Consider the following 23,144-nt stretch of genomic DNA (forward strand, 5'->3'; position numbering starts at 1 on the left):
TATCTGGCCATCATACCCAACCATATTGCCACTGTGTCTGATCATGCCGCTTTCGTTCAGTGGGAGTGGCATCCAGTCATCCCAACGTAAGATCTAGAAAGTTGTTGGAATTTTAAAAAGAGTGTGGGACTTTTAAAAGCTGAACTGTGTTTTATATTGTGACGACATGACACCTTGGGAACAAACAAGAAAGGAAAGGTTATGGTTTACCAATGGTGTGGTTGTGTGTCAAAGCTGGCAAGGGGTAAATTGTGCCGGTTAGTTTTTGTTAACTTGTCACAAGGTTATCCATATCTGGAAAGAGGGCATCTTAACTGAGTAATTGCCTTCATCAGATTAGCCTATGTGCATGCCTATAGGGGCATTTGATTCATGATTGATGTGGAAGGACACAGCACACTGTGGGTGATGCCCTGGGTTCTATAAGAAAGCAAGCTGAGCAAACCATGGGAAACAAGCCAACAAGCAGCCTCTCCTCCTGATCTTAGCTTCAATTCCTGCCTCCAGTTCCTGCCCTGACTCCCTCAGTGATGGATCGTGGTGGGAAATGTAAGCCAATACATACCCCCAGGTTGGTTTGGGTCAGTGTTTTTATCGCAGCAATAAGACCATATCTATGCCTGCCTAACTCTTCTTGCAGTTCTGGGGATAGACCCCAGGACCATGCTAGGCAGGTGCCCTATCACTGAGCCCCTCTAGTGACTTTCAGGTGGAATTAATCATAGCTGTAGAGATTAAAGTCATAATAAAACTCCGTGGTGTCTTCATGGTGTCTGAACATTAATGGTGATTTGTCTGTTTAATAGACATACACAAAAGAATGGGCTGATATTCTAAACCACAAGAGCAGGCACGTGGAGGAAGCTGTGAAAGAGCTTATATCAATATTTGAGCAAATCTACGAAGTTAAATACACCGGGAAACAAGCTAAGTCTGTGCCAGGTAATTCCACTGGGAAATGTATGAGTCCCAAGAGCTGTGGATAGATCCCCCCCACGGGTACCTCCTGCTAGGGAGAGAGTAAGGCTTCAGCTCCCCTCAGGGAGACCAGATGTCCAGGATAATCCACACTGTTGGCACAAACATCTTAGACCCCATGAATTCCTGGTGGCACTTAGGGAAGAGTGGGGTCCTCGAAATCCTAGTTTTAGGGTGCCAGCCATTAGCCTTCCTATAGAGAGACCTCTCAGTCCTGGTACGTAGTTATTTCTCTCTCTCTCTCTCTCTCTCTCTCTCTCTCTCTCTCTCTCTCTCTCTCTCTCTCTCTCTCTCCCTATCCCTCTCCCCCCCCCCCGGGTATTCTAATGTCACTTTGACCATTTGTCTCGTTTTACTTTTTTTTAAACACCTAAGAGCAAAATCTCTAGTTTTCTTGACTCTGAAAATTCTAATTTGACAAGACTGTGTTTTAAGATATCCCCACCTACCCCAGCCCTTTCTGCAGAATCAGCTGTGTGTTCCCACTTAGGAATGCCTCAGGGGTTCAGGGCAGAACTAAATGCTCTCTTAGGTCAGAGCAGTGGCAGCAAGTACCACGCCTCTGTGTGTATCCCTCCCACCCTTGATTCAAGGACAGATGGCCTGAGGAGCTTCACGTCCTTTTGTTTTTAAAGATTTCTTTATTTTTTTTTACATACATGTGTCTTGGTGCGTGTGTGTCATGTATGTGATGGCATCGGATCCCCTGGAGCCTGAGTTATAGGTGATGGTGAGCTGCCTGTCATGGGAACTGAACTCAGGTCCTCTGGAAGAGCAGCGGATTCTCCTGAGGGCTAAGCCCTCTCTCAGCCCCGAGCTGTCTGTCTGAAACTTCCAACTCTGTCTTAGGGTGCTGAGGTTGTCTTGCTGGGGATGAGAGATTTCCTCATCTTACCAAATAATTGTGTGTGTGTGTTTCCTGTTATACAAATGTTTTAGAATTTCTAATTTTGCTGAAAGAACCCAAGGCCCCAATGATTCCGGTAATTCCCTGTTCGTAAGCCTAAGTCACAAGCTGCCAAATCTGAACCTTTTTTTTGTGAGGGCTGTGTGACTAACTTCCCTACGGGGATTCTGCATGTTCTGCTTCTGGATTGCGGTTTAAGAACATGGTTTTAGTTTTGCTGAGATTGCCCTGTCATTGGATAAATTTGCAATGGAAGATTGGTTTAGTTAAAACAAAAAAATTTTTTTTTAGCTCTATGTAAGAACTGACTGGGCAGAAGTTTGTAGTTGGTGGTTTGGCTTTTTACTCTCAGAAAGTTTTGTCCTTGTCTGTCAGACACCCTGGGTGCCCAAGAGCCTGCTCTTCCCAGCATCCTCTGCTCAGGGCTACAGTACAAGGCTGGTTTCTAGGCCTTTGACTAGACTTGAGGTGTGCTGCCAATGCAATGCCGAGGGGCTCTGCCTAGTGGAGGTCAGAGGTCAGCTAAGTTAGCTAAGTGCCAAGGCGTCTCAAGGGGAGCAGGCATTTTTTCAGTGAGATGGGAACATTCCAGTCAGAGGTCCCATTGAAGTGGTATTATGAGAAAGGAGGGACAGAGGGAAGGACCTCCAGACAGAGTGAGCCACTGACTGGATGCACCAGGCCCATGAGTTTGTCTTTGTAATGAGTTCCCTGGTGTTCTCTATAAGGGGTGAGGCCGCTCGAGAGCAATGCCAGGAGACATCTTTTGATCAATACACAGTGCCGGTGGACGCTACTGACTTCTAGGATGGGGTGCTGGAAACATCTTCCAGAATGGCCCTAGTAGCAAAGGACTGTGGGCCAAGAGGGTCCACATGCTAGCCTAGAAGCCCTAATCTATGGAGCGCTTACACAGCGTGGCTGGTTTCCCCTTAGCTTCCCACTTAGCTAGTTCATATCGGAAGTGTCCAAAGCAGGGTAAGCTCATTCCGTTAGAGTACTCAGGTGTCAATGAGTGACTCAGGTAGATGGGATGTGCAGCTAACTGTCTCACATTCTTCATTACTCGTTTGTGTGTGTGTGTGTGTGTGTGTGTGTGTGTGTGCTGGTGCCCACGTGGAGGTCAACAGTCAGTCTCTGATGACTTTCCCCAGGATGCTGTCTACCTGGTTTAAATTTTCTAAAATTACATATATTTTGTGTGGGGGACAGAGGGCAACGTGTGACAGTCTGTTTTCTGTTTCTGCTGGGTGGACTCCAGGAATAGAACTCAGGTCATCAGGCTGCCAACAAACACCTGTGCCCACTGAGACACCTCACCAGCCCACACCTGGGATTTAAATTTTTTTTAATTTTAATTTTAATTTTTGGTAGCATCTCTTAGTGGCCCAGAATTCATCAATATGGCCAGGTTAGCTGGCCAGTAAGCCCCAGGTATCCCCCTTTCTGTGTCTCTTCAGTATTGGGCTTGCAAGCATATCACCATTCTCAGCTTTTTATGTGGATGCATAAACTAGATTCAGGTCTTCCCCACCATTTTGTTTTGTTTTGTTGTTTTTTTTCCCTCTGAATTCTAAATACAAAGATGGAGTATATTGATGGAATATTTTTTTAGTTGAATAATGTGTCTTTTGAGATGGCTATTTTAAATTGAATTCCTAGTAGAAGGAATATAAAAGAAACCTTAAATAACATTTTTTTCTGAGAACTTTTTTTAAAATAAAATTTATTTTAAAAAGGAGCTTCTTGGGAAGTTAAGAGCACTGGCTGCTCTTACAGAGGACCCAGGTCCTGTTCCCAGAACTCACACTGTAGCTCATAATGGTCTGTTAATCCAGTACCAGGGTTTCAGCACCCCCTTCTGGCATCCACAGGTACTGCACACATATAGTGCATGTACAATCCCACAGGCAAACCACCTATACACATAAAATAAAAATGAAGAAAAAAGCCAAAGAAAAGAGCTTTCAAATAAGGATTAAGGATTGATCACATAGGATAAGTGCAACCCTAGACATTCAAGTGTTACTTTTTTTTTTTTTTTATCTTCTATGTCCAGAGCAAAGGAAGCACGTTGTTTTTGGAAGTGAGACAGAAGAGGGCGATAGCCTTGACTATGATCCTGAGGCAAAGGAAGTTGACACCAATGACAAAGAAGATGAATTTAAAAAGGTTTTTATTGTGGGGTTTGTGTGTTAGTGACTCAGTGAGATTGTAGATCCAGTGAAGAGTGTGTCTCCTCTGCCCATCCCCCACACCAGGCACTGAGAAACCTCACACTCAAGTTTCTGTATGCATTATCGAATTTTGAGCAAGCCTGGATTTTTCAAACACACTGTTTCTCTTTCTTTCTTTGCAATTCTGCTTTTGGGTCTGCCCTCACATGGTTTGCTAGGCTGTTTCTGCAAGCACTCTTTCTTCATGCATTAACAAATACGTGTTACGCGTTTGTCTAAAGAAACCCAGGCAAACAATGTAGGCTTGAATTTATTCCTCCGGTGTTACTGAAATTGCATGGCTTATTCTTTCTCACGTGTCACTTTCAATATTGAGCCGTTACTTTGGGGACATTAGGAGTTCATTTCTGGGATTAAATGTAACATGATTTCTTATTACAGGAATGTAAGGAGGTCTATGCGTTCTTCTCTCATCAATTACTGGACAGTCTACAAAAAGCAACGCGCTTATCTTTGGACACAATGAAACGGAGAATATTTGTTGGAAGGCGAGTTGAAAATGTGTTAAATATGTCTGATAAGCTGCCTGTAACAATGTAATTCAGTAGTATCACTTATTATTTATCTGTTGGTTTATTTTGGGGAGAAAGGGTCTTTAGTATCCAAACTATGTAGCTTTTTCTAAATGAACAGAACTGATAGTATATACACGTATATTATTACTAACATACATATATTACATACATAACATACATATGTTATAATTAACGCCGTGGGCAGACAGTCAGTAGCATGGAGGGTGATCTGAGCAGTTCAGGCTCCAGCACCAAAGACAGTATGTTAGGGGCTGGGAGGAGAAATCCAGACCCGTATGGCAGAAGGGTGGAGGGGTGGGGGAGTGGAGGAGGGTGGGTGGGTGTGGGGTAGCTGGCGGTGGGCAGGTGTTTCTTCTGAGAGGTCTCTGAGGATGGGGGCTGTTTCCCAGCCTGAGTCTGCAGCCAGCAGGAGGCAGGGAAGCCGGTGGGGAGCAGGCTGTGTGGCTCCCTCTCGAGGCTTTGGTTTCTGGAACAGGTTGGAGATGGTGATGTGCTTCTCTGATGCCTTTTGACTGAGCAGCTCCCTTGTATGTGGGGAGCTTTTCCTGGCTCTCAGGTTGTGCCACCGTTTGTATCCTGGCCCCTCCTGTTTTCCTGGGTCTCACAGGGATACTGAGTTAGTGCCCTCTGAGTGGTTAGAAGGAGCTCTCTGTGTGCTTTGGGGCTTTCTCTTTGTGTCTTTATCTTCCTTTCAGTCCCCACTCCCCTCTGGTGCCCATACACAGACGGGTGTTTTGTCCCAGTGACAGCATTTCTTACATTCAGAAGGAGAAAGAGAATGGGAAGTCTGCATTTTTATTTTATTTTTCAAATAATCCTGTCTAGAAGGCCGCTTGTCAGACTAATTCTCACTCTGTCTGTGGCCCGTGTGTCTGTCTATCCATAAGTGGCATTGTTTAAAAAGCAGTTTCTGGAAGGTTTTGCCTGGGAAACAAGGTAATAACAAAGTCAAGAGACAAGTGGAAACAAAACAGTTGTTAATAAACTGTTCTGTGGAAAGGGGCACCCGCATAGTGAAAAGACAAAAATGGGCTGGTGTGCTGATTTGGCCTGAGATGATGGTTTTTAAAGCCCCCTGATTGTAAAGTTTCCTGTCCTTTCTCCCTACAGGCCAGGACTTGTCCCTGTTCCAAATTCACCATCCTTTTATTCAAGATATCGAACCTTAGCCTATGAACAGCTTTTGGCTTGGGACTGCCCCTTTTCTTAGGGTGGGCTCTGTTACAGAATACCTGCAATGGTCCAGCTCTCCAGCTGCCAGCTGGAGGAGTGGCCTAGGGCCTCCAGCTTCCCTGCAGCTGGGAAGAACTTCAGCACACCTCATACTGAAAATGGACCATCACTGTCTATTTCCCCCATGTCTAATCATGTAGGAGTATCTAGTAAAAAGTGCGTGAGCCTGGGTCTGGTGGCACAAGCTCATAATCTCAGGTACTTAGGAAGTTAAGGCAGGAGAATCACAGGTTCAAGGGCAGCCCTGGGCAACTTAGTGAAACCCTGCCTCAAAGTAAAAAGATTATGAAGTTCCGTAGTAGAGTATTTTCCTAGCACACACAAAGGCCTCATTTTAACCCCAGTAATATAAAAAGAAATCATAAATAAATAAATACCATAACCTAAAGTATGGCTTTTGTTGGTGTTAGCTTCCACTGTTAGAAGCAGCAGCAGACAGACTCAACAGTTGAAGTGAGGGTTATTGAGGGTGAGGAGACACCGACACAGAGAAAATGACCTCCGTAAAGCCAAGGGGACTCCGGAAGTGACAGAACCAGAGGGCTAGGGGTTTAAAAACTTTTGAAGGCTTTTCATCCCCTACTTGAGGGCCAGTCAGTTTGAAGACAGCTGGGCCCAGAACTGCAGTGTGACTGTCCCATTCAGCTTGGGCCTTGTTGGGCTAGTCCGTCAGCAACTGGCCTGCTGGTGGGAGGCAAAAGCCTACAAGGCCTTTGTTCCAAGCTGCCAGGCTTTTGTCTCAAGTCAGGAGGGTGAGGAAGACTCCGGCCGTCTTGGAAATTCACCACCTTTATTGTCTAGCCATGGCCCCTAGACTACCTGGGAGTCAGCCTGTCCTAGTCTCTCAGAAGAATGCCATTTAGTGACATTGTGTGATCAGTCATTAGTGAGAGGAAGCAACACTCAAACCCTAGGAGATGTATGTGTAATTAATATTCTACTTCTGAGAATATCAAATTGATGCTTTTTTTAAAATTCTGTGCAGTTTGTGGTTCTATGATAAATAGCATTCTTTTGGTATAATTTGGTATTTTAAAAGTACAGTACCCTTTTATTGATTTCATCACAATTTCAAACATGTAAACAATGTACATTGATCATGTCTACCTCCCAACCCCCTCTTTCCACCCTCCCCAGGAACTTCCAACACTCCCCCTTCCTGCCTTCATATTCTCTTTCGCTTGTTGGTTACCCCATGAGTCTTTTTGTTTTGTTTTTCAAGACAGAGTTTCTTTGTGTAGCTCTGGCTGTCCTGGAACTCACTCTGTAGACCAGGCTGGCCTTGAACTCATAGAGATCTGCCAGCCTCTGCCTCCCGAGGGCTGGAATTAAAGGCCACCACTGCCCAATATAGCCCGTGAGTCTTGTCAGTGCTAACTATGGGATGCTGACTGCCGTGGCCGGCTTGATCTCATGCAGGTATGGCCACAGGTGTGGAGAGTTAATGTGCCATAGTCACCTCACATCCAGGACAAAGCATTTCCCAGCATTCCCCCCCCCCAGCCCTTACATTCTTTCTGCACCCTCTTCTTGATGTTCGGTGTGGGAGTGGGTAGTGGCGTTTGCTTTTCCAGGATTAGAGATGGTTTTTATTTTTAGGATGGAAACACACAGAGTTAGAAACAGAAATCCAGGCTAACATTCACTGTCTGTTCATTGTAGCCAAGGGCGGAAACGGTCAGAGGATATCATATCCTTTATAAAAACTGAAGTGCACCTTGCAATTCCTAATGTGGTAAGTCTTATTTTTGGTGATATTTTGGTAATGTATTTTAAAAACACAGTAGTGGGTGAGTGTTTAGAGTGTGAGGCTTTGGGTCTCCAGCATTGCAAAAGTAAGTAAATAAATATAATTAAAATATAATTCTGTATGAAAACTGGACACTTAGAGTAAGACCTTAGTTCTGTGTGTTTTTATTTTAATCTAATTTAAAAGTTTATTTTTAACTTTTATTTGTGTGTGTGTATGTGTACACGTGAGTACAGTACCCATGGGGACCAGAAGAGGGTGTCAGCTCCTCTGAAGCTGGACCTGAAGGTGGTGTGAGCCACCCAGTATGGGTTCTGGGAACTGAGCGTGGGGCCTATAAAAGAGGTACACTTTCTTAGTCCCTGAGCCTGTAACTAGTCTTGAATAAGAATAGAAAAATGTCACCATTTACATCTATTATTAAAACCTTTGAGCCGAGGTGTAGCTGAGGGGTAGAATATTTGCTTCGTGTATAGAGGGGCACTGGGTTTGATCCCTAGCATGCACACATACACCCTGCTTCTAAATGCTCATGGTGTGTTCCAAGCTGTTGTAGGCGTGAAGGTCTAGTCTGCCATCCATTAGCAAACAGGAATCACCCTACTGTTTTCTTTAGACATAAAATAAAGCACCATAGCCACCACAGTCCCTGTCCCAAACCCAGCATCATGAGGCACCTTGTTGAATATCGTAGGGCGGAGTGAGAGGAACCTGCATACATAGTATCGTGACGCTCCTGCGGTTCCCAGTGGCAGCTCAGCTGCTGCCTGCTGCCTGGGACTCCAAGCCACATGGTAGACTTGGTGCCATCAGGAACAGCCTGTGACCCTCCTAACACCACATCCCGTAGTCTGACCACCTAGAGGAGAGCTTTGTAGTTGACACATTTCAAAGACTCAGAAGGAGTCGCAGTGCTCCAGCTTGTTCTGTGATTGTAGTCCACTGGTGTGGACTCCTTGACCTTGTGGCCAGCGGTGGGTAAAACTGGGAAGTCTCCAGGGGGCTGGCTGTTGGCAGCACCTCCTGGCACAACCCTTAGCAAAAAGCAGCCGGCCGTAGGCTCTGACTGCACATGGGAGTTGGATGGCTAGACTCAGGTGGGTTGGGGAGGCCGCCTGCGCTGGGAGGATTGCACATGGGCTGCTCCCCTCCCCACCACCCAGGTGATGGTTCCTAGCCTGGATGACATTCAGCAAGCCATCAACCGCATGATCCAGTTTACCCTGGAGGTCAGCCGAGGAGTGGCACACTGGGGCCAGCAGCAGGTCAGAAAAATCAAGGCCGTTCCCAACAGCACCTCTCGCACCGCCACGGACCAAAACCACCCAACCACAGGGAAATTGCTGAAGAAGGAAGAGAGTACGGAAACCAAAACACCCTGGTAACCTAACATGTGTGTGCCTGTGAGTGCAGATGCTCACGGAGGCCACAAGAGGGCACTGGATGCCCTGGAGCTGGAGTGGTCACCGCCTGATGTGCTTGCTGAGAACTGAACTTGGGACCTCTGCAAGAGCAGCAATTGCTCTTAATCACTGAGCCATCTCCAGTCCCCACATATATGTGTGTGCATATATATGTGTATATATATATATATTATGATTGTAATATATGTATGATTGATATCACACACACACACACACACACACACACACATACACGCGCGCGCGCGCGCGCGCGCGCGCGCGCAATCATTTCTAGCTTTGGCCCCAGGTGAACAAAGGTTTGTAGTTTCATCCCTGTTCTGTAGTAATTGTGGAAGGAACCTCAGCACTGACTCCCCTTTCAGCAGCCTGGGTGCTCTCATAACATTCTGGGCCTTTCACCGCTGCAGTATGGGTGATAGCCCCAAACTGCTAACAGATATCTCGAAACATGAAGGAATAAGCAGATGTGCTCTTAATGGTTTTATATCTGTGCACCCTACGTGTGCCTGGTAACCACTGAGATCAGAAAAGGGCAGGGTTCCCTGGGACTGGAGTTATAAACAGTCACAAACCACCACGTGGATGCTAGGAACAGAACCCAGCTTGCTCTAAACTGCTACGCCGTCTCTCGAGCCTCAGCTGTGGTCTTCTATGCAGCTAAGTTCTCAGTCATACGAACCGCTGAGCTACCAAGGCATACCACAGCACCAGTCAGCTAGCCGATCAAGTTAGCCCAGCACCTTGTGTTTTATTTTGCACAAATCTAATTCAGTAACAGAGCAAATGGGATCACAGGCAACTCGGTAAACACCATAGTTCTAGTCAACCGAGCAGTTGATCAGGAACACGGGCCCCTAATCCCATGGTATGCCGTTGCAAGGGAGAAACTGGGAGCCTTTAATTTCACAGGAAGGCTCATGCTTTTTACTTGTCAAAGACTGCTTTTTCCTTTTTTCAAAGTGCTACATGGGCCAATCAAAGGCCAATAGCCAGTCCTGGTGGCACACACCCATCATTTCAGCACTCATGAGGGAGGTAGCTAGAAGAGGGTCAGAAGTCAAGGACCTCATCAGCTACGCAGCAAGTTCAAGACCAGCCTGGGCTAGTATGAAATCCTGTCTCAGAAAGAAAGCCAGGGTAGGGTAGGGAGCAGTGAGATGACTCAGCAAGTAGAGGGGCTTGCTGCCCAGCCCACGGTCAAGCTCCAGAGTCCACATGGTGGAAGGAGAGAATTGACTCCCACAAGTCGACCGCTGACCTCCATGGTATGGCGTACCTGAGAAGACACACACACACACACACACATACACACACACACACACACTAGGGGCTGGTGAGATGGCTCAGTGGGTAAAAGTGCTTGCTACCATGTTTGACAGCCTGGTCTCTATTCTTGGGAACTACTTAGTGGAAAGAGAGAACTGACCTTTGATGTTGTCATCTTGACTTCCAAATAAATAAATTATATATGTAACCAAACCACACACACACACACACACACACACACACACACACACACACACACACATTTTTTTTAAAAAGACCCCCGTCCATATTACAGTTGATAGTATCTTCGAGCTAAACATAGATACTATCTACATTGAAACATCTGCTTTTAGGGTCGTTTGAAGAAACCATCCCTGCTAGGAAACTGAAGAACTTTTACCCTGGGGTGGCGGAGCACAAAGACATCTCCAAGCTGGTCCTCCTCCTGTCTTCCTCTGTGAATTCTCTCCGGAAGGCAGCCAATGAGGCCCTGCAGGACTTTCAAAAGTACAAGACTCTGTGGACCGAGGACCGGGATGTGAAAGTCAAGGTGTGTTTCTACTGATTGTGGGTGTTTATGTTTGCTTATCTTTGACCCTTGAGGGGTGTGTTTGTATGTGTGTGTGTGTGTGTGTGTGTGTGTGTGTGTGTGTGTGTGTAGATGGAGTAGGGGTGGAATGAAGCTATTGGGGATAATGAGAGGACTCTGAACACAGGGCAAGAACCCAACAGGAACTCCAAGCATCTAGCTCTTGTCTCAGTGATGCCCTGAGGCAGCTGACAGCAGTGAGGCTCTGGCAGGACCAGGCAGCATATACCTACTCCCTCATAAAGTCCCAGTGACAAAGTGCATTTCCTCCAGAGTTCCCGTTGGGGAACAAATGAGTTTATGTCCTCATGGAGCATGAGCGGCCCTACAATAGCTGCACTGTGAGAGGCCATACCAGCACGGGTGATCCCTTCCTCATGGGCTATGCACATGAAGCCACCTTCCTTTAGGCCTTTCCAACATGTTCTCTGTGTCCCAAGAGACCCTCAATGTCATGGGCAGTTCGGGCAGACTTGAATCCAGTTGGGTGGGAAGAGTAGCTAGATACATGGTGAGGGTTCTGTGACCCTTCCTGCCCTCTCCTTCTGTGAGGGAAGGCCAGCAGTCCACCAGCCCAGCTGTGAGGATGTGTCACAGCCTAGCCCAGGTTGCACACAGAGGATAGCCATGCACGGTAGAGACACAGCGAGGCTACTGAACCCAGACTCGCCAGTCCCAGTGTCGTGTGTCACTCCTTCAGGGCGACTTGTATCCTAGGACCTACCAGGATAGCCATTGGCTCACAGCATGGGCAAGTGGACAAGTGTGTCAGCCGCTGTTAGGACCCTCCCAGGACGAGGGGAAGGCAATGTGGCATAGGCAGTATCCATGTGCACATACATGACTGGATGGTTCTGTGACTTGGACCACCCAGTCAGGATGTATGTTGCCATGTCAGGGAGCAGAAAGCTGAACTATAATGGAACTAAGGAAGGGTGTATAGTGCTCCCTGCTGTGCTCAGGTGTGCCTTTGGGTATGAATCCACTGAACCAGTTCCATGGGCTCAGATGAACACTGCTTCCTTGCAGAGAGCCTTAGGGTTCCATCTCCCTGTAGGGAATCCCGCTATAGAGAAAGTGCAGTTCTCCATCTTAACTGTTAAAGCTGTGTGTGTGTTAGACCCCCAAGGACCAAAGGAAGTTGTAACTGTTGCCTTACCCGACAGGAGTTTTTAGCCAACAACCCGTCCCTGACTGAAATCAGATCGGAAATTCTCCACTACGCCACGTTTGAACAGGAGATTGACGAGCTGAAGCCCATTATTGTTGTGGGAGCCCTTGAACTGCACACGGGTAATGCCAATAGTGTTACTGGCAGGTCACGCCTGGGGGCGGGCTCAAGGGGACACTGAGGCGGATTGTTGGGAGTGAGAAGTTATTAACAGACAGACAACATCATGGTAGGGCCTGGGAGGAGGGAATCAGGGCCCATGGTCCCCTATCTTTAGCTCTCTGAGGATGGGGGAGGTTTCATAGCACAGGCCCCAGCCAGGCTCTCTGATTCCAAGGCAGGAGGTAGGGAAAGGGTGGGGAACAGGACGCATGGCCGTTGGTAGCTTCTTTGACACAAACTCACCTCTGTAGGTGAGAAACCTGGGCACCTGGAAATCTGGTAGCTAGGGACTCACAAATGACATCTTGCTGGCATCTGTAAGGGGGCAGGGCTGCTACAGGGGGTGTGGCCAGACTGGAGTCTAAGAGTTATACAAAGTAGTATCTTATTTTTGCAAGGCAAAAATATTTTGCTTTGGATGGAAGGGACAGCAGGCTATGACCAATGAAATGGTGTTTGACTCAGCAAGCAGCTTTGGTATAGTAAATGCCAAGTAGTTCTAGGCCACTCATATTCTTTTACACCCCCCCCCCTTTTCTTTTGTTTTGTTTTTTTCTAAGACAGAGTCTTATCTGAATATATAGATGACCCTGAACTCCGGATCTTCCTGCCTCTATCTCCTGAGTGCTGAGATGACAGACATAAGCCATCACACCCAATTTATGTTAAAATATAAAGCTATGGGGTTGGAGAAATGGCTCACTGGTTAAGGGGATATATTAGTCTTGCTGGGGACCCAAGTTTGGTTCCCAAGGACCCATGTCAGGTAGCTCACCACTGTCTGTAACTCAAATCCAAAGCATCCAATGCTCTCTTTGGGCCTTTGTGGGAACGCCTCTCATGTGCACACGCCCCCTGCCCCCATACACATAGGCATAATTTTAAAATAAGAAATCTTAATTTTAATTTAATTTAAATCATAATTTTAATTTTAAAATAAGAAATCTTTAAAAACTAAAATGAAAAATGTAAACCACAAAATCCACAATGCACTGGACCTTCAGAATGAATGGACTAGGGCCAAGGGACAATGTAGGAGGCCGAGGATGCACTTTCTCTCTGCTCCTCCTGTCTTCTTTCCTCTGGGTCTTCCGCTTTCCTGACTCTCAACTCCCCCTCTGTCCCTATCCCAACAAAAGGACTCTTCGGATCGGTTCTTATAGGTCTGTATTAGCTGGGATGGTCAGTCAGGGCAGAGTCATGTTGTCTAAATATTCTAACCACGTGGGTGAGACAGGAGTAGAAGAGAAGGCAAGCTAGGGCCACGGTTTGCTGGGAGAAACAGCAGATTTCATTCCCTTGAAAGGGGCTTCCCTAGAGGGAACCAGAGGGAATAAGCGGGGCCTGATGGTAGGGTGTAGGGTGTTCAGAGCAGTGCATGGCTTCCCAGCAGCACTATTGTTTAGAGACTCCTGCACACACTGTCACGTCCTTTTCCCGCAGCCAGATTCGTAGGAGTGCTCTTTGAAATCTAGTAACTTTCCAACACGCTAGCAGGCTAGGCACGCTTCAGGTGACCAGCAGCCACCTGTGGTCAGTGAATACTGAAGGGAGCAGGATGGCCAAGGTGCGGAAGTCCACAGCACACACAGCAGACCGTTTCAGAGTTCTGTTTTCATCTTTCCTGTCCTCACCAGAGCCAATGAAGCTAGCCTTGTCAATCGAGGCCAAGGCCTGGAAGATGCTGCTCTGTCGCTATCTGAACGAAGAATATAAAAAGAAAATGTCAGACATGATAACATTTATCAACGAGTACTTGAAAAAGTTGTCCAGGCCCATCCGCGACTTGGACGATGTCAGATTCGCCATGGAAGCTCTGTCTTGCATTCGGGACAATGAAATTCAAATGGACATGACTTTGGGGCCCATTGAAGTAAGAAACGGCTGCATCTTCCTTTCTCAAAGTGCCTTTTAAAAATAGAAGCAAGCTTTAAAAGAGTGATTCTGTAATACATTTCTTCATCTAGTAGATGGAATAGTCATTTCTGGTATTGATATCTTTGGGAGAATTCTAACGACTTTAACAACCACTTACAGAGGAATATTAGCATGCTTTATTGGGTTAGACAATGTTCAGTGTTTGATAGAGACACTAACATGTTATGGGAAGGTATCGACTGCACCCTCTCGTATTAATTCTGCTTTGTTAGGTGAGTTATCCAAATAGCTTTAGCTTCATAGATCCAATTGTTGGTCTTGCTTACATGCACACACGTGCCATAGGCGGGAGAACTAGGAGAGCCCGTGTAGACTCAGTACTCACCTGCTGGAGCTTATTTGAACAAAAGAGAATGTCAGGAAAAGCATTATATTCTTTTCCCATTACAGCAGTGGTGAATTACCAGACTGTAAATTCTCCGTGGCGTAAGACAAGCTTAATGGCTTCCAGGCGTTCCCATTTATTACCTGGTCCTAGAGCTTGTTGGGGATGTCATGGTTTCAGCTGTCACACGTACTTTTTTATAGCTAACGGTGTTTAGAACATAAAGTCGTTTTGGCTTTAGTGATGAAGGGAACCACTCTGGTTTCCCATTCAGAAGGCATGCCCCCATGTAGCTTACAGTGTGGGGAGTTGGTCCTCACTGTTAGTTACGGCTCTGAGAATCCATCATGGCGGGGAAGCATCGCAGTGAGCAGTAGGCATGGTACCGGCTGAGAGCTCCCATCTTCAAATACAAGCACAGAGCAGGGAGAGCAAACTGGAAGGAGGGGAAAAGCTTGATGCTCTCAGATCCCTCCCCAGAGGACATGCTTCCTCCAGCAAGACTCTGTGTTCTAAACTTCTAAAGAGTGACACCAGTTGGGGACCAGGTATTTTAATCCCTGAGCCTGGGGCGGCCATGTCTCTCTTACACCACCCGAGTACCCAGTGCTGGCTGCTACTGTATGCTTTCTGAGCTCCTGGCTCGAACAGAGTTTTATTCTCTTTGGTAACTAATGGTTCACAGTTTTGCTACCTTAAAGATCTTAGTATTTGGGAATTTGGGATGCTGATGGCCACCTGTCCTTCACTATTTAATAAACTGCCATACACTTAGCTACTTCAGCCAATGTTCTTTGGTAAATCCAACTGCTAATCCATCCCGTGACCCATTCTGGTCTCCGCTCTCCTGAGTCGTCACACAGGTCATTGAGCTCCACTCCTATAGAGTTAACCCCGTCTATGTGTATGGGACACCGTTCCACAGGCCATCGATCTCCACTCCTATAGAGTTAACCCCGTCTATGTGTATGGGACACCGTTCCACAGGCCATCGATCTCCACTCCTATAGAGTTAACCCTGTCTATGTGTATGGGACACCGTTCCACAGGCCATTGAGCTCCACTCCTATAGAGTTAACCCCGTCTATGTGTATGGGACACCGTTCCACAGGCCATTGAGCTCCACTCCTATAGAGTTAACCCCGTCTATATGTATGGGACACTGTCCCACAGGCATTGCCCCAAGACCAAAGAGGAGAAGGGCAGGAAACAGCTCTGAGGATATTGTCTAAGATCGGGGTTCTCATTGTTCTGCCTCCATCTCCACCGGAATGGCCTAGGCAACAGTGAAGTGAGTGTTTCTGAGCCTGCGATTCCGAGTCAGTCAGCACTGTGGATGCTGGTGAGACCCGAAAACCATCTCCACGGCGTTGATTTTGAGAACGATGCTAGTGGAATTCCCTATCCTCCATGAAGATGCAGCGTTTTCAAAATGTAGCCAAAGCTTCTGGCGCGTTCTTCCTCTGAGATGTTTCTGAACTCTGCCTCTGCCTTGCAGGAAGCCTATGGCATTTTAAACAGATTTGAAGTTGAAGTCACCAAGGAGGAGTCCGAGGGCGTTGATACCTTGAGATACTCATTCAACAAACTGCAGAGCAAAGCTGTGAGCACACACTTCATTCTGTCTCCCTGTTAAGTCGTGGCTCCCAGGAAAACACATTTGAACTTTTAAAATCTATCACTTATAATAATTTTATTGATATATAACTGCTTGCTAGAAGACTGGCCATTTTGAAATAGGCGATTCAGCAGGTTTTTTTTTTAATTTTTAGTATAGACACAAAATTATATAAAAACCTTCATGACTTCTTTCTAGAACATATTCATTATCCCCCAAAGAAACCCTGTGCCTGTTAGCAGGCCTTCTCGTTCTCCGCCTCACCCTGGCCCGGGAGCTCTTTCCATGCCCGTGGATTTATCTTGTCTGAATATTTAATGCAGATGGAATCCAGGGCTCTGTGGGCTTCTGTGAGGAGTCTTTAGCTGAGCTTCATTTTCAGGGTTCATGCACAGCACCCCAGGCATTTCCTTTTTTTTCAATTGGTAATGACATTAAGCATCCATTCCCGTGACCGTTTTATTGGCCATTTGTATCTCACCAGAGATACGTACATAGAAAGCTGCTGCTTGCTCTTTTTATTTTTAAATTGAATTTTCTTATTGCTAGGTTTTATGAGTGTTTTATTTATTCTGGGTTCCTTATCTCATATATGACTTGTAACTATTTTCTTCCTGCTTTCGTGGGCAGTCTTTTTATTTTATTGATTGGTTGATTGATTGGTGATGCCGGGAACAATCCCACTCAGGCCTTCACCTGTGCTCAGTGGAGTCCTATCGCTGAGCTGTATCCCCAACTCCATTCACTTCACCTTCTTGGTGGCATCTTTTGAAGTGGTGTTGTTGTTTTTTTTTAAATTTTAATTAAAGCCTAGTCAATTCTGTTTTTTCTCTTGTTGTTCATGTTTTCATATCATACACAGAAAACATTGGACAATCCAGTTACATAGAATCACATCTATGTTCTCTTAGTTTTATAATTTTAGTCTTTACAATTAGGCCGTGGGTGCATTTTGGGTTAATTTTTATCTGTGGTGTAGCAATCCTCTTAAGTCACAAAACAGAGAGAGCTGGGTGTCCTGCAAGTGAGTCTGGGGTGTTCGTGGATGTTGTAACAAGTGAGCAGAAACATCTTTATCCCCATCCTCTGTGGCACATGACTCGCAGAGAGGAATTGCAGTTTTTATTTTTAATACATCACTCAGACCCCCATGCCGACTATATATATTTTGATTATAGGTTTCCGTGCAAGATGAACTTGTTCAAGTGCAACCCAAGTTTAAAAGCAACCTGCTTGAGTCGGTGGAAGTTTTTCGTGAGGACGTTAACAACTTCACAGAAGCCTATGAGATGGTAAATTACATGTGGGATACTGCGTGTTCCAGTGTCTGCAGTGTGGGTTTCTGTGGAATTAAAAGGAACGCATCTCAGAAGCAGGCAGACTGCATGTTAATGACCCAATATTTACCACTATCCCTAAAGGGAGTGGCTATCCCTCTGAGCATGTTACAGAGAAAGCAAGCAGAGTGGACTGTTAAAATAAGCAGCGATCTAGAAGGGTGAGGAAGGAGCGGAGGGCCAGGTTGTCTGCTCCCTAGGGAAAGAATTCTCACAGAATTTCTGATAGAGGGCTGGGGAGATGGCTCAGCAGTTATGCTTGCTGCTCTTGCAGAGGCTGCAGTCAGATCCCAGCACCCACGTTGTTAAGAGTGCTTGCTGCTCAGACATGAGGGGTGGAGTCTGAATACAAGCACCCATGCTGGGCAGCTAACAATGCCCATAATCCAGCTATAAGGGATCTGATGCCCCCTTCTGGCCTCTGAGGTTACCTGCACTCATGTGTGCATATTCCCCCTCCACACACAGATACATACACACACATTAACACACACACACACACACACACACACACGCACACACTTAAAAACAATTTAAATCTTTCTAAAAAATAAAGTGCCTTCTAGGTAGAACCAGTAAGCTGACATATATTGACCAGGAGTAAGAATAGAGATGATATTATTTCTTACAGGAAGGACCAATGGTGCCAAATATTCCACCCCAAGAAGCTAGCAACAGGCTGCAGATATTCCAGGTAAAAAACAGTTTCTTCTGTCACATTGACGGGGCAATATTTTTATATGTGATTTTGAAGAAATCTTATGTTTTATTCTATAATAGAAAAACTAATGTTAAGAAAATACATGCAGATTTTAGCTGCAGTCTAATTGTGTGTGTGTGTGTGTGTGTGTGTGTGTATGCATATACATGTGTGCACCGTGTGTGCGGGCACATGTGCATGCATACTTGGAGGCCCGAGGACAATCTTGGTGTCATTCCCTGTCATGACTGACCTTTTTTTTTTCTTTTCTGTTCCTTTTCTTTCCTTTTTAAGATAGTGGCTGGAATTCCCCAAATAGACGAGGCTGTCCGCTAAGCCCAGGCCTCGATCTCCCCAGTGCTGGGATTACTGGTTTTGGTACTATACCCTGCTTCGCACTCTAATCTTCCACATGGTGTCATCTATCCCTTCTTTCCATCCCTCTGTCCAGCCTATACACAGCATCTCAGTATTGTTAGAGATGGATGCTGTGACTGTGAACTGCATATTTGTCCTGTTTCTTAGCATCTCCTTTGATATATGATGAAAGCAAGGAAGATGGATCGTATCATACATTTTATCAGCGTGAGTTTAAATATTGGGCAGTCATGTTCCTGCCTGCCTTTTATTCTCAGCGTCAGCCTTCCTTTAATCTGCATAACTGAAAACTCCCGCGGTCCAGACTGTATATTATTCCTTGGGTCAGACCAACCATTCATCATCTTTTTATGTCATCAGGTGGCTGAGAACATCCTGAGAAAAATAACACATCCATGTGGATGAATGTTTTCTAGATTCATGGAGTACTCAATGGATTTGCCCCCTACGAGTCCTGAGGAAGTCTGTTCTTTGTTTATGTCCCCCCCCCCCCGTTTACAAACTCTAGTTCCTACAGAATATTCATATAAAATATTTTTGTATTTCCTGTCTCTCCTACGCGCTCAGTCATTGAAGGGGGATGATGGTGGAAGAGATGGCTCAGTGGCTAAGAGCATTTGCTGCTCTTGCAGGGACCTGGGTGACTCAAAACCATCTGTAATTTCAGTTTCAGGGTTCCAGCGGCCTCTTCTGGTCGCTTTAGGCACTGCACACACAGTGGACATATGTGCATGCAAATACTCATACATATAAGATAAAAACAAATAAATCCAAGATTCACTTAGAAATGGTTGTTTTCACTAGGCTGCTGAAATCTGACAAGAACACAGCAAGCTAGAGGCCAGGGGTCTGAGGCCACGCTGTGAGTGCAGTGATCTAGTTACAGAAAGCTGGAATTTGGTCGCAGGTGTATGGGGTTTCCCAGCCCAGATGGGAACTACTAGAAGGCTTCCTAGAAGAAGAGGCATCTCAGATGCATTGTGGAGGAATAATTAGAGTTAGGCAGAGGAAGGAGAATTCAACGTTTATGTATAGACAGGTCTTGACTAACAAATCAAGGTGAGAATTATGGACTTTGTCAAAAAAAAAAAGAGAGGTGAAATACTCATATAAGAAGAAAACAATCATCCTCCCCCTACTTTCAGACTCAACAGTGAGAGGTAAGGGGGGGTGCATTTAGGGAGATGTTCACTCTGTGGAGAACGGACTTCTGTGGCGTGCTTAGATTGTACCAGGTGGGTCACTACTGTTGTATCCTTGCTTGGATCATGGTTCATATTTTAGCAATCACCATATATGCTATTCAATTTTTAATTAAAAATTTTTAAAAAATGAGGGTGCTTGAGAGATGGTTCAGAAGTTAGTATTTTTTTTCTGCACTTACAGAGAGCCTGAGTTTGGTTCCTAGCACCCTTCTGGTGACTCACAACCACCTGTAATGCCAGCTCTGGGGGAGTCTGACACTGTCATCCATCATCTAGTTTCCACAGGCATCACACACACACACACACACACACAAATACACATGCACACACATAGTTAAAATAAAATAAATCTTAAGGAAGGAAAAGATGTGTGCTATCCTCGGTGTTGCAGTTGAATCTTTTGCTTCACAGGCCGTATTGCACATAGAGAAAACAGGCTGGCTCTGTTGTGCTCTGCAATGCTTTCCTCAGTTGTGACTCCAGCGGGAGAGAGAGGGTGCTAGTCTAAAGTAGCGAAAAAGCCTGAATTACAGATTTTTAAAAATACCATTTTATTACTTTCAAATGAGCAGACAGGGATTTGAAATATAGCATTTCTGGAGACCACTTAGTTCATTAAAGGATGAATTTAATATAAAGTAGATGTGTGCGGAAAGCTTGGAAGCAGCTTTCCCAAGTGCTCTGCCTTCCTCTGGTGACTTGGGTCAGAATAAATTTGCCCCACAAAACCTTTCACATGTATTACCCTTTCTCTCAATTATAATAAATGATACTTTAATGGGATTTCAATTAATTCTATGCCAGTAAAATTTCAAAATCTTTGTAATAGGCCAATTTTGATGATCTATGGAGGAAATTTGTTACATACTCATCTGGGGAACAACTTTTTGGATTACCAGTGACTGACTATGAGGTTTTACATAAAATCAGGTGAGTTCTGCCAATGTGCAAGTGAGTATCCCATGCAAATCACTAGATGCATACGCAGAAAACATGGCTCAGGATGCACCTTCAATATTCCCCTGACGCCTGATACATCTGACTTGCTAGATGCCTGCATAGCCTCTATGATGGCTCGTGTCAGCTGTCAGCTTGATGATCTAGAACCGCATGGGAGATGGACTCCACCAGGCCATGCCCACGGCAGACTGTCTGGCTAACTGAAGTGAGAAGGTCCTCCCACTCCGGTGGCGTCACTCCCTAGGCTGGGATCCTACACTGTATATAAGGGGGAAGGCAGAATTCGTCACTTTGTTCTTCTTGACTGTGGATCCCCTGTGACCAACTCCCTCAACTTCTTCTCTCTGAAGGACCAGAACCTCAACCCCCTTCCTTCCTGGGGGTTCTTTTCCCAGAGTATGTTATCAACAGAAAAGTCAAAGCCATATGCAAAAGAATGTTTCTGGAGAAGGTGGAGAGTCCATTTCAGTAATTCTGATCTCACGTAAACTTAGCTTAAGACTTACTTTCTCTTTTTACTAATTCTGTACAGTATTAGTGAGTCAGAAGTACTGCGGTTTTGACCCCAGTGCTTTTGATTTCCCTTCTGACCGCATTTATGTCAAGGGTACTCTGCCTCATGGTGTAGGCGTAGATGGTATTGAAATTAGCAGTTAAATAACTTGCTTGATTTTAACCAATGTATCTAGGATTTACACAAGATATAGTTAACAGAATCTTTTCTCAGAAGCAGTGTTAAAGCTGGGGCGGAGCTCAGGGTAGAGCGCTGGCCTTGCACATTTGAGGCCCTGGGTTTGATCCCCAGCACTGGAAGGGGGTGAAGTATTACAAGCATGTTTTTAGAAGAGAGATGAGTGATTCAGCCATGTAGGGTTTTACTCCTAAAACACCAATCCCTGAGAGTAACTCATTCACCAGTTACGTTAGAATTTCAGCTGTCTGACTCTCATCTGTGGCTCGTTGAATTAGGCTATCTAAGGTAGGGTTCTAGAAAATCTTCACTTCTACACGATCATTGAGAAGTTCTTACTTACACTCTTGGTGTGAGATCCTATATGACAGTCTCCAGTATAGCAGGGCATGTAGCCATCTGACTCATGGTCTATTTTTTTTCTTTGTGTAACAGCCTACCCTAGAACTCATTCTGTAGACCAAGCTGGCCTCAAACTCACAGAGATCTATGCCTGCCTCTGCCTCTCAAGAGCTGGGATTAAAGGCGGGCTCCACTTGGCCTAGCACATGGATCATTTTTATAATGAAATTTTATTTTATTTAAAACTTAAATCACATTTGTTTATTTTTAAGTGTGTGTGTGTGTGTGTGTGTGTGTGTGTGTATGTGTATGTGTGTGTGCCACAGCATGTGTGTCTAGATCAGAGGACAACTTATGTGTGTTGATTATATCTTTCCACCATGTGGGACCCATGCACCCAGGGTTCAAATTCAGGCTTGGCTAGAGATAGGTACCTCTATCTGCTGAGCCATATAGCTGGCCCCTGAAATCTAACATTCCTCACAAATTATTGAGTTTAATGAACTCATGTATATTGTCAATCTGTTTCTATGTTATCTTAGGAAGGCACTGAGTAATTCTGAATTCTTGGCTACAGTAAGTACAAGCCACACAAGTGGAAGACACAGAAATAGTGTCTTCGGAGCTCTCTTCTTATGTTTTGCTGAAACACAGCCTGCCACCTGCGGGTGATAGAGCAGTGATCTTCCACTGTGATGTCACCCTGTGGAAAACATACAAGTTCTTCTCTCCCCCTCCTGTTTTGCACACATTACTGGGAATAACCTCCGAGGGAAAGTGAAGTCTTTCTTAGTGTCATGGAAAAGGACAGTGATTTAAAAATCTGAAAAATAGGATAACTAAAGTGTGAGGATGCACACCTTTAATCCCAGCACTCTGGAGGCAGAGGCAGGGGGATCTCTGTGAGTTCAAGGCCAGTGTGATCTACAGAGCAAGTTCCAGGACAGCCAGAGCTACACAGTGAGACCCTATCTCCAAACAAACAAAACAACGACAGCAACAAACAAGGAAACTAACATTGCAGCCCGTGTCTCAGAGTTAGAAAAGAGTCCAGATTCGTCCTTTATAAAATACTCAAAGCATCTGTTCATGCCGAGTGATTCTACGACTTAGGATTTTATGGGCCTTGATCTTTGTATTGGAGGGCACTGCTGCTGTGCGCATCTTGTGTTGAGAGACATCACACACGTGATTATTTTATTCCTCAGGAAAGAACTCAACTTGCTTCAGAAGCTGTATGGCCTGTACGACACTGTCATGGGCAGCATCAGTGGTTACTATGAGATACTCTGGGGAGATGTAGATATTGAAAAAATCAATGCGGAGCTGCTGGAATTCCAGAACAGGTGAGCCTCGCTTCCATTAGCCTGCTTTCTTACAGCGCTTATCTTACACGG

The 23,144-nt window shown here is 45.4% G+C and overlaps 1 protein-coding gene across 2 annotated transcripts in view; it reads left to right on the forward strand.

Moving 5' to 3' along the window:
* Dnah8 (dynein axonemal heavy chain 8) overlaps window positions 1-23,144 on the forward strand; it is a 224,162-nt gene that overhangs the window by 47,121 nt on the left and 153,897 nt on the right. The window contains exons 18-31 of one of the 2 annotated variants that reach the window (XM_075978796.1): window positions 807-935; window positions 2,478-2,483; window positions 3,947-4,057; window positions 4,504-4,625; window positions 7,554-7,626; window positions 8,805-9,000; window positions 10,685-10,881; window positions 12,087-12,213; window positions 13,891-14,126; window positions 16,015-16,119; window positions 17,313-17,426; window positions 18,103-18,165; window positions 20,584-20,684; window positions 22,956-23,093. In XM_075978796.1, coding sequence (XP_075834911.1) covers window positions 807-935; window positions 2,478-2,483; window positions 3,947-4,057; window positions 4,504-4,625; window positions 7,554-7,626; window positions 8,805-9,000; window positions 10,685-10,881; window positions 12,087-12,213; window positions 13,891-14,126; window positions 16,015-16,119; window positions 17,313-17,426; window positions 18,103-18,165; window positions 20,584-20,684; window positions 22,956-23,093 — 1,718 coding nt within the window. Of the gene's footprint in view, window positions 1-806; window positions 943-2,477; window positions 2,484-3,944; window positions 4,058-4,503; window positions 4,626-7,553; window positions 7,627-8,804; window positions 9,001-10,684; window positions 10,882-12,086; window positions 12,214-13,890; window positions 14,127-16,014; window positions 16,120-17,312; window positions 17,427-18,102; window positions 18,166-20,583; window positions 20,685-22,955; window positions 23,094-23,144 lie in introns of both variants that reach the window. The other variant, XM_075978795.1, reaches the window with a different exon arrangement.

This window comes from Microtus pennsylvanicus, chromosome 7 (genome assembly GCF_037038515.1).
Source record: "Microtus pennsylvanicus isolate mMicPen1 chromosome 7, mMicPen1.hap1, whole genome shotgun sequence".
Taxonomy (NCBI): domain Eukaryota; kingdom Metazoa; phylum Chordata; class Mammalia; order Rodentia; family Cricetidae; genus Microtus; species Microtus pennsylvanicus.